Below are 19,482 nucleotides of genomic sequence, written 5' to 3' on the forward strand. Positions count from 1 at the left end.
TTTAACTAATTTTTCTTTTTATTTGGGTATATCCAGCATTTTTATTCTTCAATATCTCATATTAGTGGGATGCTTAACAAGTGAAAAACTTTAAACTACAATTATTTTGACACTTGCAGTTTGGGATACAGTATGAAACCTGTTCACAGTTACAAAAAAAAAATATTTGTACAGACTTTGTTGGTCTCCTTAAGGAAACATCCCAAGGGAAGGAAAAATAAACACTATTTAGTTCTAAACAAAATTTTGAAGACTTTACAATTAAGCTGTAGACATGTACTGTGTACTTCTACCTCACTATAAACCTCCGTCTGCTGCAGCAGACAGGTTTATAAAATAGGAGAAAACACTCTTTGTACCACATATCTGCTTTCCCTCAGTTTCATTTGACCTCAAGCAACTCTACTATTTGTTTCTATCTCCCTGCCATGTAACTACCATCAAGAAGTGAAAGTATCGCACTTGATGCAGAAAGAAAAGCATCGTCAAAAGCTGTGAATAAAAAGTTAAACTAAATGCACTTGAATAAAAAAGTGGCTTGGAAGCACCTTTGCTTCATTGATATCCTTCAACAGGTAGAGTCAGTATTATCATGTAGGGATTTCTGCATTCATTCTTTTAGCTGCTTATTATTACATATGTAAAAGAAATAACCACTCAATCTAACTTACTACTTCAATGAAGGATTAGGGTTAGACAGTTATATTAGAACATGAGATTTCGGATATGTATACAGGGACGGTGTATCCCCCTCAGGAATCAGCATTAATTTCTAACTGATGGTGCTCCCACTTTGTGGGATAAATACATCACAGTGCACACTTTGAATATCATGATCTATGAATAGGTGGATGAAATCAAAGGGTCTATGTACAGGGCCATCTTTCTTCTAACTGTTTACCTTATTTCCCACTGTGTTATTGTGAGGTGCAGAGAATATGTCCAAAAGCATTGTGTGTGGGCTTCTGATTGTGTTTTAGCATAAGTTCAATAGATTTTCAACTTGGTTATTCAAATGTGAAAAAGGCAGTTTGATTTGTTTACATTGCTTTTTGTAATATTATCTGACGGCATAAAATTAGGATTAACTTTAAAACTTGATGACTTCTCTGACCAAGCTCATTTCTTCAAGGTACCTCTTCAAAGGACTTCCCGCGTTTTAAAACGGGGCGTCACAGACAACAACTGAAATGTTCGGAAGACCGACTTCAAGTCTCTTCCAGATAACAGCTAATATGGGCTTTTATATAAAGGCACTTTCTGGTAAAGCTTTCCACAGAGTAGCACCTGGGATTGTTTACAAGTAACCAGCAGAAGCCCTTTACTGAAAGGAGCCTGGGCTAAGGTGCACGTCACAGCAGGGTAAAACCTAAAATGTACTGCAGGAGCTTATTCCTGTTGGCCTGAGGTAGAAAAGTGCTGCTCAGCTCCAGAGTTGTCACCCGGCCTTCTCTTCGCTCCCTCAGGACCTTAAAAAAATACACAGAAAGAGAAATATCACGGATTTAGCTGGGAGATTATTTTCACATTTTGCAATTTACATATTGTGTTATTAGTTTTCCTGTCAATCTGGCTGTAAGAACAAGGCAGAGCACATCTTACCCCCAGGTCTTTGAAAGTCCTCACTGTGTTTTTGACAAGATAGTGTGTTGCACTTTCGCCTGAAAAATAAGACGAAAACGAGTTTTCAAAGTTTATCTTTCAGGAAAATGTTAAACAATGTATTGTGTTAGTAAAAGATGGGAATCGCCTGAAGCCGAGATTCATTTTATATTTGTTACTTTAAAAATGAGTTCTTTATATTTACAGAGGGAGAATCTCCCCATGTAAAGTAGCCCATGGGATCATTTCCTCCATTAGTTATTGGTTTTCTATTAATTAAATTTGAAAATGATTTGTCGTGTGTCCTCTCTAATCAGTCTAGAGACATTTGCGATGGGTTTAATGGTTCATCGTCATGGAGACTATGTCACTGAGCAAACAGGATACTGATTAGGGTTGATGTGATAAGGGTCACCACAAGAGATCAACTAGTTCATCCTGAACCTTTCCTATATGGTCATTTCGATCATGTAGTTTCAAAAACAAATTCTCCCCTGACTGTATTTCAGTAATCATAGTTTGATGATCATTTTAATATTTGTTTATGTCATTAATATGCTATGAAATGTTTGAAAACTGTATATTTTATCTTCAGAGAAGAGCTGCAGCAATTTCAAAACAGATAGCAGCATGTCACGAGATCCTACACATGGGAAATTTAATCTTTAGATTATCACCTGCTTGGAATAGTTACTGTTGTAGGACAAATTTATGTCACTGTCTCAAAATAAATTATCTAATATGTGATGTAATGATGGGTTCCAAGTGCAAATATAGTTAAAAAAAAAAGTCTGACCCTTTTAAGTAGACTTTTGTTATAGTGTAACTGCATTATTCATTACGAGGGAAGTAAGTTGAGGTGATGAAATCTCTAAGAGTGTATTGTACGTGGAGAGATACAGCTGTATTACCAAAAGCAGCCATCCCCCTCTCCGTGCGGGTGAGCAGATATCTGAAGAGCTTCTGGGTGTAGTCTGCCTCAACCATGGGCTGACTCAAACTGTGGACAAAAATCGCTGCCCCGCTGTAGGCCTCCAGTACCGGGCTAAGCAGTCGCTGAAGGAAGACAAAGAACTCCAGGTGTTCAGCTGAAAAGCTCACCTGGAGGGACAATAAAGGTGTTGATATATTTTAATTCCCTATCCAATATAAATCATTGTGGTTTTTAATGTCACTTGGTGCAATGTGACATTGATGTAAAAACGGAGAGGTAGGGATTATGACTTCAGCAGACCTTTAGGTAGCGATCTCTCTGCTCCTCTCCGAAGTCACTGTCCTCATCCTCCTCATCACTCCTCCAGGAGAGGGGCTCAGGGTACCTTTTAGGCCAGGGTTCTTCAGTGGGGCTTGGACTCAGATCCTCCTGGTCCTCCTGCCACAAAGAAAGACGCACACTGACATTGTATTCCATCTGAGGCAAAGAGACAAAAAAATATTCCACTTTACTTGAAATGTATGCCCAAAGCTTTTTATAAAGATATCTGACCTCTGCCACGTATAGAATTCCATACTGCATCAGCCGGGTGACTGCGTCATGGAAAACCTGGTAGATAGTTTGACAGGGCTGCAGGAAAAACAAATAAACAAAACATAAAAAACACATCACTGGATTTAATGCTTTAAATATTTTTAATTTTCCTCTTCTTGGACTAGATCAAAGTACCTTGAGAGAAACAGATTCAGCCACTTTAATATAGTAAGAGAATTCTATACATAAAGACATTATTACAGTGTCTTGCCTTATCTTGTCTTCCTCTTTACCTGCTTCCACTACAGGTTTTCAAATCTCATTTCCCTTCCTGTCCTCCATCTGTGCCCTCACTTTTTTCACTGCTGCTTCTGCTGTTGCTGACCAACCCTCATCTTCTTTCCTGACCCTCTTCATACATTTCTTTTATTTTTCTAAAGCCTCTAAAGCAAACACAGGTTTTCTACTGTTGCATTGATGTGCATTTCACCAACTGTTTTATAATTGTGATGAAGAGTAGACCTATGTTGTCAGTTTGCCTTTCTTACGTGGGTGTGTAATTGCCAGAATCTCCGACCCTGCTTTTTCCAAGAGCCTTAAAATGATGCATGTTCCTATTTTTCTAACATTTGCACCACTGATCTGCCATGTAAATTTGAGGACATTGAGATAGAATTTAAGTTCCCCAAAGACACCCGGGTCTTTTTAGCCCTCTCAGTGAAAACTGCAGGACAATTAAAAATTAGGAAGTACTTACTGATGCCACGGCCACCTCATTAATAAGGAAGTGAGAAAGTCCAGCAGCTTTGCGGATGAGTCTTTCCTGACTGAGAGGCAAGCAACTCAGACCGCCGGGTATCTGTTCGGAGTCTGTATCCACTACTAAATCGCGTTGCAGTGACAGGACACTGCAGGCTGTACACAAATAATGAGAGGCATTTAAGGGTCGAAACGGCTGCAAATTGGCAGATTTCTATGATCAAAATCAAAACTATTAGATGCAGCTCATCTGTAGCAGGTAAAATCAGCACATGTCAAACATACCAATTATTGCATCAGGAATGAACACATGGAAAAGGCCATTGCTGTAGAAGTTCAGTTCGAATAGTGCTGGCACAGTTTGGCTGGGTGCAATTGTGAACTCTCCATTCTGATTTGCACTGCTGGTTACAGTGACACAGTTCTCGAGCAGGTGAAGGGCTCGCATGACCACATCCTCAGAATTTCCTGAAAAGCCCAGGTCAAAGTCCCGGGACAGAATCTCCTCCTTCATGTTGAAGAAGTCTTCCACCAGCTTGGACAGGACCACTCCCTGCAGAACAGGGGTGGAAATACAAGCTGAAAAACATTGCATGCACAAAGCAAAAAAAGATGTAACCTTACATTTTTTCACCATGTTCTGGTGCAAGGCAGAGGCTATTTCAGTGAAATGTGCCGTTATACAATTGCACTGATGCTCCTGTGGAGGGCAGATGCCCACCACTACTGTGCAAAGGTGCTGCTGAGTGCTGATTTGGGAAGAACATGATCCTTAGTATAGAGCTTTGTTCATTATGTGACATTTGAATAACCTTCGCTTGAGTAAAATGCAATGTAGGTAGGGACAGGAAAGGTTACGAGGACAAAAATGAAGGATAGAGGAGATAAAACTGAATGGAAATAAGGGCAAATGAAGAGAGAAAAAGGAAAGATGAGGAACATCAGAATACATGGTTGCAATGACAATTAAGACATTTACCTGTCTGTGTCTGTACAGGAGCAGACAGGCAACAATGTGGGTAGACATAATTGCTGATGACTTATTAGCCGCTGTGAGGAAAGAAACAAAGCACACTTTGAATAAAGGATATTTTGAGCACGAGACACCAGTCAAAATGGCGATGATTTATAATGTGTTTCGAAATAATAACAGCACCCACAGCAAATGAACTATCTTAATATTGCCTCAGGTGGTCAGTTTGTTGCCTTAACATGAAAAAAAAGAAGCTAAAATAAAATTTGAAAAACATATTTAAAAAAAATCTCAACGAGATGAGTGTACAGATGGTAATTGAACAAATGACAATGTCACACGCAAGTGTTTCTGTCTGCGCATATTTGCGTTTGTGTGTGTGTGCATTGACAAGTGCGCCCCCCATTATTTGCACTTGTCTCAGGATTAGGGTTACTATTGGTCATCTTAAGCACAGTTCAATTTCAGGGAAATAAAGCTTTAGTGAGCTTGGTACTGCATTCCATCCCTCTTTGGCTTCTCTATCCTCCCCTTCACCCGATTGGCTGAAAACAACATGCCATGCAGCTGGAGGCTTCGGGATTGGATGAGAGTAAAAAAAAATGACCTTGCGTAGGAAAATGCAGCTGAATGAGCTGGGGAGAACCGGTTTGTGCTGTGCTACCCTGGGGCAAAAAGCCCTGAGTGATGTGAAGCGGATGGACTGATGCTGTGTTGTGTTGGATTTCAATTAATGGGGACAGTATGATGGATAGGGTTTCATGAGTCCAACCTTTGCTCCGGCAAGCAGATGAACCTCTAACCCAGGATGAAAAGAGAAACTGTTGTGTTTGAACAAGACAATCAGGTGCTTCACAAAGCAGCAACCATGTGCTCTGACATTTTTTTCAATGTATTAATGAATGAATGAATAGTATAAAAAAGGCAATTTTTATCTTGCGCAATCATTAGGAAAGGGATGGGATAGTGATGAGGATTCACTTATCTGATGTTAATTTAATTTTTCTGTTTTCGAAAAACATCAGTGAGCCATTTTACTTTCACTAAATGCCACAAAATGAAAGAGTTTCCGGAGGCAAAAGTGTCATAGTACACCTTTCAGTAATAAGCAAAAGAGCGAAAGTCTGACTCTTACTGTAGAGAATGTGTTTGGCCAGGTTGTTAATGAGCTGTCGTCTAAAGATATCTTCAGGTAGCTCTCTGTTAGGCTCCCCGTCCTCTCGGCCATCAATCAGCTGAATGTCAGGCCTGCAAGAATAAATATCAAACCAGTTGGACCACACCGTAGGACAAATGTTCTGCCACTACAGCTGACGCTGTAAAGAACCAGATCTCAATCGGTCTCGATTGAAGTTGATGCTGATATCTTTAAGGAAATCAGATAATTTTCAATCTTTAGCTTTGTTATGTCAAGATGCTATACTTTTCAGCCTTTTGTTCTGCTGTGTGTTGCAGAAAATATATAGTGAAAATTGCAAAACTGTACACAAGTCAATAAAACAGGGGAAAGCCACACGGTCTTAAGAAGTGAATATAAAGGAATAAATTTATTCTTAGTTTCTCCTTCATATTTCTCCTAAAAGGCTGGGCCTATTTGTAATCTTTCCTTGTATTTTTCAGTTTATGGTGCAGACACTGTAGAATTTAGGACTGCCAACTAAATTATATTCAGGACACCATATGATACTGGTTCAGCATAGTGACAGGAACACTACTCAGAAAATCCAGAGCATTCAAGTACTGAATTAATCTTTCATGTTTATTAGAAAATAAGCATAATGAACTGTAATTACCCCTTCTGATGTTGACACAAAACTCAACACTCTCCTGCGTTGTTGTCTGAACTCCGGGGTTCATGGTGTCATATGTGATAGGGAATTGGTGATTTGTGCTTAGTAGAGTGGGAGAAGACAAGTGTGTGCACTTACTGTGCAGAAATAATTGTAGGCATCAAAGTGTGTTCCAGGGACACTGGTTGAGGAACATGGCGACTTCTCTGTGTATCCAAGTACTCCTGTGTTCAGCATAAATCCGGCTCATTAAAAAGTCAGATAGCCAAACTGATGATGGCTTCAAAAGTTTTAAAAAGATACATTCATTTTTTTTTTATCTAATGCCTTTTATTAATAGATATAAAAGTTTCCGTGTTTTTGATAACGTCTAAAGAAGAATGTCCCATTAATTTTTATGGTACAGTGCTTATCATTTTGGCTTTCAAGACAAGTTCTATACGTTAAAGTGTCAATCTGCGATCTTTCACCTTTAGAGAAAAGGGTTGGTTGAAGTCAACACGAACACAACCATAGTTCTTTCTGAGCATCCTGAACACTCCACAGGCAATTCCCCACAAACTCTCGTTCTTCTTTGGCTTGCCCTGGTAGGTTTGAAGACATCAGTTACAAATCTCTATTCACACCATGACGAAATATCTTCTTATTACCTAACCCTCTAACTAACAATCAATAACCTGAGAAAGTCATGAGTTATTATCTATAATTATTCATAGTCTGATATGATTTCCTAAAGCAAAAAGAATCAAAAGACATCATGTCAGTTCTCACCAACTGTTCACTGTTGTAGTTGCCCTCGATAATCCGGTCGTACGAGATGCCAACTGGCACCACAAGAACATCAGGGATGGAACCAGTGCACAGTGTGTCCACAACAATGGACAGCATTCCTGCGCGTGCTGGAGATGGCTTACCACTGCGGGAGCGGGTGCCCTCAAGATATACTTCCAAAAACTGTTCCTGACGTAACAACTCCTCCGTGTACTGGAGAAAGTTTGACAAAATAGATGTTTTAAAGTTATGCAAAACAAGGTGTATGTATAGGCGTGCATTGATATACCTACTTTACAAATCTAGCATTTGATTTCTATTCAAATTAAGTAAAATGAGAAGTGACCCTTCTCAAAAAACAAAAACAAAAACAAAAACAAAAACAAAACAAAAAAAATCAATAACTACAGGAATGTAGGCATGTTCCAAGGCAGCTGTTGTGTGACTTTCTCCTTGTGAGTGTGGATATAGTCGCCTCTCGCTATCTAGAGGCTTTGCAGAAAAGATGCTTTGTCTTGAAATAGACCCTGAGCTCTGGCATTCAGAAAGAGCTTACAAAAAGCAGAGGCATTAAAGTTCAGCTCGCACAAGACGAGTAGCAATTAAAGCAGTGGGTAGCTTTGTTTATATTGTTGCTGCCTCTACTGGGAAATTACATTTCCAAGAGACACAAACAATAAGCTTAATTTGTCTTTTATGACATCTGTCAAAATGACCGACATACAACAGCATAAAATGTGGGCCAAATAACTTACACCTACTGCTCCCGTCTTTATCTGATTACACTTATCCTGTGGTGCCAAATTTAGTTCTCATCTCGTTCAACAATGTACAACCCGGTCTGCTGTTTTTCCATTCTGATCCCTTCCACTCACACAAAAACATTATTTATAGATATTTTTAACTCAGACAGCCGAATGCCCTCAATGCAATCCAAGCTGCTTTGCTATTTTTCAGTCGTCAACCCTCATAGACATGACATAAGTAGTATACAGCGATGCTCATTTTCAGTTTTATTGGCAGAAGAAGCCACACCAATCCATCCTGGGGACTGCTAGTAGTTGTATCCAAACTTGCTGGTACTGAAACAATTGCAGTCCAACGTGGAGTCCAACTCTCACCAGAAACGGACCCGACTTACAACTGGCAAACCAGACCAAGCTCCAACACCGATCATACAGGGACCAAACAGCCCATGTAACCGGGTTCTGTGCCCCATACTCCCGGAGCATCCCGCACAGGATTGCCCAATGAACTTGGTCGAATGCCCTCTCCAGATCCACAAAACACATGTAAACTCATTGGACAAACTCCCATGCCCCCTCGAAGACCCTGCCAAAGGTATAGAGCTGGTCCACTGTTCCACGGCCAGGACGAAAACCCCACTGGTCCTCCTGGATCTGAGGTTCAATGACCTGGCGGACCCTCTTCTCCAGCACTGCTAAATAGACCTTACCGGGGAGGCTAAGGAGTGTGATCCCCCTGTAGTTGGAGCACACCCTCCAATCCCCCTTTTTTAAAAAGGGGGATCACCACCCAGTCTGCCAGTCCAGTGGCACTGTCCCCGACATCCAGGAAATATGGCAGAGGTGTGTCAGCCAGAACAGCCCTATAACATCCAGAGCCTTGAGGAACCCAGGGCTGACCTCATCCACCCCTGGGGCCCTACTACTGAGGAGCTTTTTGAGTGCTTCAGCAACTTCAGCCCTAGAAATAGGTCTGTCTGCTCCAGAGTCCCCCCGGCTCTGCTTCCTCACTGGAAGGCATTTCAACGGGGTTGAGGTCTCATAAGTATTCCTGCCACTGGTCTACAATGTTTCAAGTTGAGGTCAGCAGCACCCGGCTATCACTGTTGTCCCAGTGTTGAAGGAGCACTGCTTCCCCCTCCTGAGTCGCCGGATGATGGACCAAAATCTCTTTGATGCCCACCAGGAGTCATTCTTGATGGTTACCCCGAACCCCTCCCATGCCCAAGTTTTCGCCTCAGCAACCACCGAAGCCGCATGCCACTTGGCCTGCCGGTACCTGTCACATGCCTAAAGAGCCCCACAGGCCAAAAGGTCTTCAGTTTGACGGCATCCCGCAGAAGGGTGGGTAAACTGAACTGTTGTGGGGTACATAGCTACAAGAAACAGTCAGGACCTGTCCCCCCACCTGATGGCTGAGAGGGGCCAACCTCTCCTCCACCAGGTTGAGCCCCAATGTACAGGCACCAGGGGGAGGAGGCAATCAATATGCCTGCACCTGCCCAGCGCCTCTCACCAGCGGCGACTCAAGAGTAAAAAGAATCCAGCCCCTCTCAAGAGGCCTGGTTCTAGACCCCACGCTGTGCGTTGAGGTAAGTCTGACTATATCTAGTCTCAGCCTCGCGCACCAGCTTGGGCTCCGTCCCCGCCAGAGGGGTGAAATTCAATGTCCCAAGAGACACCTTCAGCTGAGTATCTGACTACCAAGGTCCCCCACTCTGGCCACTGCCTGGCTCACACTGCCCTTCCCATGGGCCAAGGGGGATGACCCCAAGGGAAGAAGGACCCAGTCAGAACCTGTCCTCCCCACCTGATGGCGGAGGGAGCCCAGGGGAAGAGGGACCCGTGTCAATCCTTCGGCTTGTGGCTGGCCAAGCCCCATGGGTGAAGGCCCGGCCACCAGGTGCTTGCAACTGAGCCCCGTCCCCCAGGCCTGGCTCCTGGGGGACCCCAGTGACCTGTGTCTGGGCAAAATATTGATAGCTGATATTTGATTGTTTCCTACTGTATAATCTGTGTCAGATGAATATGACTAGAATAGACATACTTTGATGATCCCGAGGTAGAAAATAATTGTGCAACAGAAGCAGGGCGATAAGGCAAAAAATGTGACAACATACATCATAAATATTTAACATTAATATGTAAGTATGGAAAATTTAGTCGAACATAATTGATTCTGTATTGAATTCTGAGGCTATTCAAGTGGCACATCTAAAAGACGCTTGTTGAGAAATGTTACAATCGAGTTGTGTCAGTGCAAGACTGACTAAAACAAAAAGGGCAGTTTAAACAGATGATTAAAACTCACTGCATGTAAGAGCGATCTGTATAAAACGTCTTTCTTCCCATCCCCTGTCTCTTCCATTTTTCGCCGTATGAAGAATCCTCCCAGTTTACGGATTAGGGTGCTGAAATGAAGCAAAAGTATACTTTTTGGCTTTTCACACCAACCATCAGGGATTACACATGTTGTATGATAACTGGTAAGACTGGTATGTTTGGTGCTTTTTCTAAAATGTGTCAATTTACCGGTAGTCCACAAACTGAAATGAAAATTATAAACTAGTTCAGACCTGTTGTTAGTGAGTTGCTGGGCAACTGATTTTTCCATTGTCGTTATAAGATCAGTGCTTGTACTGGCAGAATGATTTGGTGTAGCTTTCATCCCTTTCTGATGTCTTTGCAATGAATTCCTTTCTTTTGATATCACAGTCACTTTTGTAAAAAAACAGACTTAATTGCCAGATCAAACTTGATGTGAGGCTTTGCAAGGCATTTACCTAAGGATAGGGATACTGAGGTTGTTTCCGGCAGCAATGTGAGGTGCTTTGATGTTGTGACAGAACAGGATCAGCGTGATGAGAAGGTAATCGATGTGGGATTTGTGAACAGGGAGAAAGACCATGGGCACATTTTGCTGCAAAACATAAGACAGGTGATTTGAAAGTGGCAGATGACAAACTTTTTTTAATGTCTGAGGGTGAATATTATCAGTAGTTGTAAATTTGTGGTGTGTGTGTGTGTGTGTGTGAATGCGAATCTGCTTGTGCGCTAGACCTCTGTAGCAGCTTTCTTGACCATTTCGAGCTGACCCTTGTGGATCTGGATGCTCCAGAAGAAGCCATTAAAGAGCCTAAGGAGAACCCAACCTGTCAGCCTGAAAAGAAAACAGACAAAAGAGGGTTGGAATACCAGAAAATATACTAATGGGTTTTGAGGTTATTCAGTCACGTAATGAATGAGCAGATTTCATGGAAAGTGTACCTGATGAAGGCTGGTGAAATGTTTGCCACCATCTCCTGGAGGCAGGCACGGGCTTTCTGCTTTACTTTACTGACAGACTTGGGTTTCTGGCCAGACTCAACCTCTGCATTATGGAATTCGGAGGCCACCTTCACAATAGCACTCTCTACTCTGCAACACACGCACACACACACGCACGCACACACGCACGCACGCACGCACGCACGCACGCACGCACGCACGCACGCACGCACACACACACACACACACACGCACACACACACACACACACACACACACACACACACACACACACACACACACACACACACACACACACACACACACACACACACACACACACTGACATTAGAGTGCTCTCTTAAACTGTTAGAAGAGAATACAAATGAGGTGGCTATTTGACCTGGCAATTTTTATTTTTGGCGTTGGGCCCTAAGAGTTTGAGAGCTTCTAACCTGTCGTTGTTCAGTACGTTGTCTACAACGTTCCTGGCGAACATGTCTTTGTTAACATCCCTCTCCATGACAAACAGCACATAACTCAACCTGCGTGCCAACCAACCGCGCTGTCTGCAAGAACACACAAAAATACATAAATGACATCAAACAGCACCAAAATAACACAATTAACTGTCTTAACATAGTATAGTATAGTATAGTATAGTACAGTATATGCCTAATGAAAATTAGGATTGCAACATGGCAGCACTCGCGCCATGGCAGCATTCACTTTAAAAATCTTTTAACCAATATAAACGCATCTAAATATCAGACAAACAGACCAACAATAAAGAGTAAAAGTAAATTGGTTAAATGGGTGATAGCTGTAGGAGACAATACCACATTTGGTCATAACAGATTTCTGGTAGGTTTTACACACAACCTAACAATGCAGCTATAGTATATTGGCCAGTTTTTCTTGATAAACTATATTGAGATTTACCACAAAAGCCTTAAACCCTTCTTGGGTTGGCAATATCTGTATAAAGGTAAACTGCAGTTCCATTGAGTTTTACTCACAAAGTTCAGTCACCGGATTTTTGCGTCTCGTGTCCTACTGACAAACACTAAATTATTCACCTCCCTGCCTTTCCAGTGTTCCATGGGATATTCCTCTTAAGTTAAAGCCATTCATTAAACAATGGTTATGGAGAACAGCGCCTCTGTAATTGTTGATTTTAAGACTTTGAGAGCAGTTGCGCCTCTGGCTATTGTTGTTTAGCATAAAGAAACATTTAAATGTCAAAAGATGCTGTGGCACCATTAGAAAACCGGTTTTGTAGTTTCAAAAATTGAATATGTTTCTCTTGGAGTTTGTACCTGGTGTGAGTCTCATTAATATAGATGACATTGCGAAGTCCCAAAGATGGAATACTAGGGTTGAACAGCTTCTCCTAAAAGAAGAGTTTGAAATTATTATAAATAAGAAACAGGACAGTCAACACAACTTCCTCTAATGGGCTTTTAGATAGTAATGAGTTTGTTGGTAAAAGAGAGGGAAATATTCATTTCTCTCCTCTTTTTCCAAATTCTTGAATTACAGTGACCTAGAAATGTCAAGTAAATGCACAGGTGTTACGGATGATTATCTGTCGTGTAACATTACCCAGCTCTGTGGTGTGCATGAGTGACAGCAACGTCCAACGAAGGGCCTCTTTCTATTCAGCAAACCCTCCTTCCATGTGCTGGCCACACAGCGCAGCACTGATGGGCTGGTGCTGCGGTCCTACACATGGGCACAGGCACAGACGCGTGAGCGCGCATAACACACACACGCACATAGTCACATAGCACTGAAATAATGAAATATATAAATGCAGCTGATCTGTGAAAAACATGTCCATGGAAAGATTTTAAATGAATTATCTGATAAGACGGGGAAATGTTTTAAGAGGTATGAATATATGTCTGTGGCTCACCGAGTCTTCATTGGGGTGTTTCCAACGGTTACACCATTGTTCTCCATTGTTGACCTGCAGCAACAGGCCGTCTGACAACTCCATATTTTCACCTGTCTCTTCTCCTCCCTCGACTCACACACCACTAGGTAGCAAGCTGACAAGTCAAATTGGTATAAGAAGGTTACAATAAGAAAAGGTTTGACTCCATCTATAACTCCAGGCAATGTGAGTTATTATTCTATGCACATATTGCTTATTGACATGTACTTATTTACAATTTAAGACTGCAAGAGGCCACCACAAGTCAGATTACCGTACTTCAGATGCCTGGCTGGAATGAAAACATCAAGCTATTAAAAAAGGTTTGTAAAATGTACCCTATAAATAAATGCTCTAACTTTTCTTTTTTTAGGTTCATAACATGCCCAAAATATGAATGCTTAATATTGATTATTGAAATGATATTCAAACAGTTTGACAACGACATAAATAAAGCTAAATGTAAATAAAGAGATTATATAACATGTGAATAACTTGATTTTACCCTGAGTAGGATAATCGGTAGACAATAGATGGATGGATGGATAACTTGATTGTCATACAAGCCAGAAGTTATGCACTTACAGATATTAGTCAGCTCAGGACAGCGCAGTACATATATTGAAAAATAATGGTTTCATACACATCTGATGATGTGTCTAAACAAGCTGATGTAGGTGGTCAAGTTCACATGTATGCATGATGCTATGCCTCTAACCTTCATGAATATTTTGAGCTAAACCAAGATGTTACCAGCCACATTTCATTCACCCATTCTTTCCATTAAAGCTAGTAAAGAATGAGAACCACTCCCGCGTGATGCATTGCTGTGCTATTATGGACAGAGTTCAATGAACACCTGTGTGCTCCAGTCGGGCAGGATTATTCTGAGTAACGTATGTGTAATGGTTCATTCATCCCTGGACACACCAGACAAAATTAGTTGACTGCTCTTTTGTTATTCAAAAAACTAAGACAATCCACACCAGAAAACATTTGAGTTACACATCCAACAGTGTGAAACACAAAAAGATTGATAGGAACAACCAGATGACACATTTCTCAATCTCTTGTTTTTCCTTCATGCACCAGTAAGAATCCTTTAGTTTATTTCAGCATACGCCGAATACACTCTTTATCACACAACTGCTCACAGAGAACATAGTAAATTAACAATTAAGATGACCTTTGACCATGTGATTTTTTTTTAATTTTATCCTACTCAACATTGGTGGGGATTTTTTGTTATCAAGAGTTTGATTTTTTTAAGTTGTGATTGAAAACATGATTTTCAGAGTTACTTAAACTTAATGTGGTATATAGTTCAACCTGAACAAATGATTTGTGGATGGGCTAAATTTTAAGTATCGCTCTCTACTTTTTCAACAATGCAATGGATGAAGGTACAGAACATATGTGTGATGTAAAAAAAAAAAAGGCAAGGGAGGACAGTATAGCTGTAAATACACAGTGCCTGATTTGATGGAATAAGGAATATCTTCATTGGACAGAAACACCACTCTGCAGAAAATATAAAGAGAAACAACACACAAATTATTTGTGTGTTAAGTTTCAGTCACAATGCTATTATGCTGGGTATGGAAAATCTGACGCTATATAATTTTATATAATTATTCTGTACATACAAATAAGACAGTGTTATTGATTTATCGTTCAATATATTATTTTAAAACTCACATATCGCCCATCAAATTGAAGATTTGTTGTTTTTTTTTTTCCGAGACCTGGTTCCATCTACACGGAACAACACAGGGGCCCGAGACAAGTCCAATTTTGATGATTTTCGAAAACATCTAATGAGGTTTAGTATGCTTATCTTCAGTCCTTCAAATTATGATGGGCCAAGGAGAGCAGGGTTTTTTTGTGATAATGTCTAAAAAGATTACTTTCTTGGACAGTCAGTATTAAGAATTGCTCCCTGGGAAGGTTTCAGCATGTTTAATGAAAAAGCCCTTTCAGAGATCATGGGGGTGGGGGAGGTTGAACCAAGCTCTAATGTCTACCAAGATGGAAATTTGCCTTTGGCTCACCATAATCAAGAAACACTGGCAGAAATTAAGAAAAAAAAGGGGTTTATGAAGTTAATGAAAGCAACTACACATGCAAAAGGTCGAATTGAAAAATAAAATGTAAGCCATTTTGGATACAAATTATACATATGTCTCAATTGAGGCAGGCATTGCGGAGGTTGCCAGTGTCACAGTCCTAAATAGTTCATATGGCACTTGCAGTTAGTTACACATGCATGCAAAAGGTTGAGACAATCTTTACCATTTTTTTGTAGGATAAGATAAACTTTATTGATCCCCATAGGTAATATTCCCATAACCTATACACACTACTCTGCTAACAATGAGCAGACTGTATTCAGAGAACCTTATTCAAAAACAAAGAACTGTATCAAAATGTTTTGAAGCGACGCCTTTGACATTTTGACGATCAAGTGTTATGCTTTGCTTCTCAATTATATTTCAAACAATTGGGTTCAAAATGTTTTGAAGCGACGCCTTTGACATTTTGACAATCAAGTGTTATGCTTTGCTTCTCAATTATATTTCAAACAATTGGGTTGCCTTGTGTTTTTACTTTTACTGGTTTCTAGATGGCTACCATTTCTGCATGATTTGAGATCAAGGTGGGTTTCTCCTCAATGTCTCATGTCAGTAAAAATACCAGCTAAGGCCATGTTATGTGCTTTTCTTTTTTCTTTTACCTCTTTAATATTCATCACTGAATCATGTAAGGACTCATGCAGAGGGAGCTTTTGTGCTAAATGCGATCTCTTTCACGATCTGCACCTCAAGGAGCTATGGTGAATATAGTTTCAACTCAACCCAAATCTCCTCTGGGAACTTATTATTCTGACAGAATATAATTATGGAACATCTGGTGTTCAGCGAGCAGGTAAAATTACGAGCATGTGTGAAATAATAAAAACCCCAGATGTTGATTTCCTATTGTTGCAGTGAGGTCATTGGCAGGTAAACCAGGTTTTATCACATCTCACTACAGGAAACAAAGTACAATGGGATATCTCTGTGCACTGTTTTGAACATAGAATTTGAAAGGCCAAAAAGTATCACGAATTTATTGAAATCCCAAATACCCAAAACATTCGAAAGATTATCAGGATTTAGCTAATATTAGGACCTACACAAGGAACTGCTGTGTTATATTTCCAATGACATACAGAGCGCATAGTGCCCAATCGCCTGTAGAGACAAAAGCAAAGTGCAAAGAATAATTGATAGAAAAAGACCCCTGCTGGTGCCTCTCATTAGAGTGGAAATAGGTTAGTGAGTCCTTTTATGAATGAAAAGCTCTGCTACCATGTGTTTCAGACAGCAGCATCGTTCAATTAGTCTGAAGTGGATTGCAGACAGACAGGCCTCTTAACACAAGTCTAAATGATAAACATTTAGCTGTTGATGTAGTCATCTTGAGCCACTGTCTGCTGTTGTGTTGTGGAGTCCACTGGATGATACAATCACAGAATGGGGAAAGTAAGGTCATTGACCAAGAAAACCATCTAAAGGGTGATTGACCAAGAAAACACCCCCTTGTGTGGGGTGATTCAGTTGGAAGCCAAATAAAGAAACTGAAGAATGGGATAATGAGGGCAATAAAACATAGGACGTATTACCCCAAAAAGTTGAATCTAATCTAATCTAATCAAGCGTAGGACGCTGTAACATCACATTTTGTCGACAACCTATTGGTTAATGAGTTGTATCAACAATACCGAGATATCTATTGCTTTCAGTGAAAGGAAAGATTAATAGCAATGTCCTCTTATTCTGAAACACTTAACACTATATGTGAATGCAAGGGATCCGAGCTGGAACTGAGATGAGTTTTTAAGGACAAATATCAAAATACTTTAATACATTTGACCGAGCCAGTCTTTATCTTGTCTATTTGTTCTTAGCGCATTGCAAACGTCTGGACAAATTAGTTTCTAATGTAATTGTAAATCTGTCATTCATTTTCATAAAACCTCTCATTTCATGTATTTCATTACATTACAGTCATTCGGCACACGCTTTTATCCAAAGCGACTTACAAAAAGTGCAATTCAGACAAAAAGTGTAATAACTTCAAAAAAAATATTTTTTTCAAATTCATTTTTAAAAAAGTATGTATTATTTTGAGACAGTAAGTCATTCTTTTGTGATAATTTGCTCAAATATTATAAACACGTCATGATGCTGGGATACAGTATTTTTAAATAATGTATATGTAATCTGACAAACCAAGTTGATATGCAGAAATTGCAAATATTCAATTTGAAGATATTGTCTCTTTGTCCGGAGACCATTTGTGTATGATTTCTTCCCAGATAACTTTGAGCCATCACACCGGTGGAAGCTGTCTTTCATTATTCAGAACCTCTTCTACGGATCATTGTAAGCAGATACGAAAGTCGTGGGCCGGGGGTGATAATTAATTTGATACAGCTACGTTGGAAACCTTTCCTTGGTGGTTTCTAGGTCATAAATAAAAGCAACCACGTTCTTTTAATCCGTCTCACACGACCCGAGCCGCCTGCAATAAGCAGGTCAAACGGGAGAAGTCTCGGCATGACAGATGGGTGTGCAGATAATAACTGGCTGGACAGACAACAATGGCTCAAAAGGCAGACTGCCCCGCGTCTGCGAGTTTTATATTTGGCTGGACGGTGTCTCTTCCCTGAAATCAACCGCAACATTTGTGCTTATTGGGCCCATTTGCATGTGTTAGTTGGTGCCCAGTGGGTTCACCGGTAGCTTTCTGTCCCCAGCGTGGGGGGGGCGACGAAGAGTCACCGGAGGGCTTCAATGACATGCCGCCACCTTGCAGGCTGGGTCTCATTTGTATCTTCGTCTACGTCTAACGGTCTTAAACACAATGTTTTAGGGGTGATTAAAGAGGCCGAGAGTAAGACACCTCCCTGCTTCTGTCAAGGGGTCGACCGAAACTTCAATGTCAGTCCAACGTTGGAGGTACCGGCTCGAAAACTCGGACATAAACCCCACGTCCAGGTCGCAAAATCGTCCCTAACTTGCTCTCCGCTAACGTTTACACGCCGTATGCTGTTTCCATGACAATAGTGGAGCGGCATTAGCAACATCGATTGAATCGTTGGTGACCTAGCTAGCGCTAGCTCGCAAAGACCAAAGCACCTACCTTCAACATTGTGTTACATTGAATCATATCAGGGAAATAAAAAACTTAAATCCCCGAGAAAAAAACAAAAACTTCAGCAAGAAGCTCGGTTCTTCCTAGTCCCGTGTCTTGGTTAATAACTCGTGTCCTTTCTCCTCTCTCCTTAGATTTGACACCCGGCACAGTGCTGACATACACAAATGTGTGTCCGGAGGCAAGAGCTGTATTTTGGCAGCTGAACCGCATGCCGTGCAGTTCTGCAAGTGGTCGCTAGGGGGCAGTGTTGCCCACCTTGAGGACTGCGCTGTCCTGGGCCGTGGCGAAGACCACGTGATCGGACCCCCGCCACCAGCTGACGTCGGTATCGAGTGACTAAACGAGCAGATTCCAAATATTAAAGGTCAAGTAACAGTACCTTGAAAACTAAACTTTCAGTTATCGATTGAATGACATTATTTAAATGTGTATTTTGCATCGCACAAATTGTCTTCTGGTGCGATCCTGGAACTTTTATGATGTTTCAACGCCTCTCAATGATTTGAGTCATTAAAATGGTTGTCGATCTTGTGCCATTATGTTTTCGAGCCCGAAGTAGTATGACTGGTATGAGAGTAATGGGACGCACCTTAACGTGACATTTGCACCTTGATTTGAGCACATCTTGAGGTGTACTTAATGCGTCACTGATCAACAATACCCATGGTCGTAGTGGGCCGATACGTCTTCCGTCGAATGATTTCTTCACTTTTGGGAAAGACTAAACGGCTTGATACGAATATTTCACTCACATAATTGAAATGACATTTCACAGCCCCCTACTATTTGCATATCATACCCGTTAGTGATGATAGGGAACCCTCCAGTGTTCAGAGTGGTCAACGCATCTTACCGGAACGTACCACTGGTGTAATAATAGAGATTAAAGTAAATTCAGCTCACAAAAATTTGAAAATATGATTTACGTTCTATCTAGGGAGAAAGGTTATTTCTGTTAATGTTAA

General features: G+C 40.9%; 1 protein-coding gene across 2 annotated transcripts; it reads right to left on the reverse strand.

Annotated features, from left to right (window-relative positions):
* Positions 1-1,257: 1,257 nt before the first annotated feature.
* gpam (glycerol-3-phosphate acyltransferase, mitochondrial) lies at positions 1,258-19,337 on the reverse strand. Of its 2 annotated transcripts, none has more exons than XM_086139638.1 (21): positions 19,317-19,337; positions 13,295-13,430; positions 12,982-13,101; positions 12,696-12,769; positions 11,832-11,945; positions 11,377-11,526; positions 11,170-11,269; positions 10,893-11,029; positions 10,421-10,520; positions 7,364-7,576; positions 7,063-7,176; positions 6,731-6,816; positions 5,938-6,050; positions 4,809-4,879; positions 4,115-4,382; positions 3,828-3,985; positions 3,089-3,166; positions 2,837-2,974; positions 2,514-2,703; positions 1,603-1,661; positions 1,258-1,469 (listed from the first exon to the last, which is right to left on the reverse strand). In XM_086139638.1, the coding sequence occupies exons 2-21, from the start codon at positions 13,376-13,378 to the stop codon at positions 1,353-1,355; spliced, it is 2,484 nt and encodes an 827-aa protein (XP_085995764.1). In that variant the 5' UTR covers positions 13,379-13,430; positions 19,317-19,337; the 3' UTR covers positions 1,258-1,352. The 2 variants fall into 2 exon arrangements, with proteins under 2 accessions (XP_085995764.1, XP_085995763.1); XM_086139637.1 differs by lacking the exon at positions 19,317-19,337 and adding an exon at positions 18,503-18,691.
* Between the last annotated feature and the right edge of the window lie 145 nt (positions 19,338-19,482).

The sequence above is a fragment of the Fistularia commersonii genome, chromosome 32, assembly GCF_037954325.1.
Source record: "Fistularia commersonii isolate RoL2024-O1a breed Wild chromosome 32, RoL_Fcom_v1.0, whole genome shotgun sequence".
Lineage (NCBI taxonomy): Eukaryota > Metazoa > Chordata > Actinopteri > Syngnathiformes > Fistulariidae > Fistularia > Fistularia commersonii.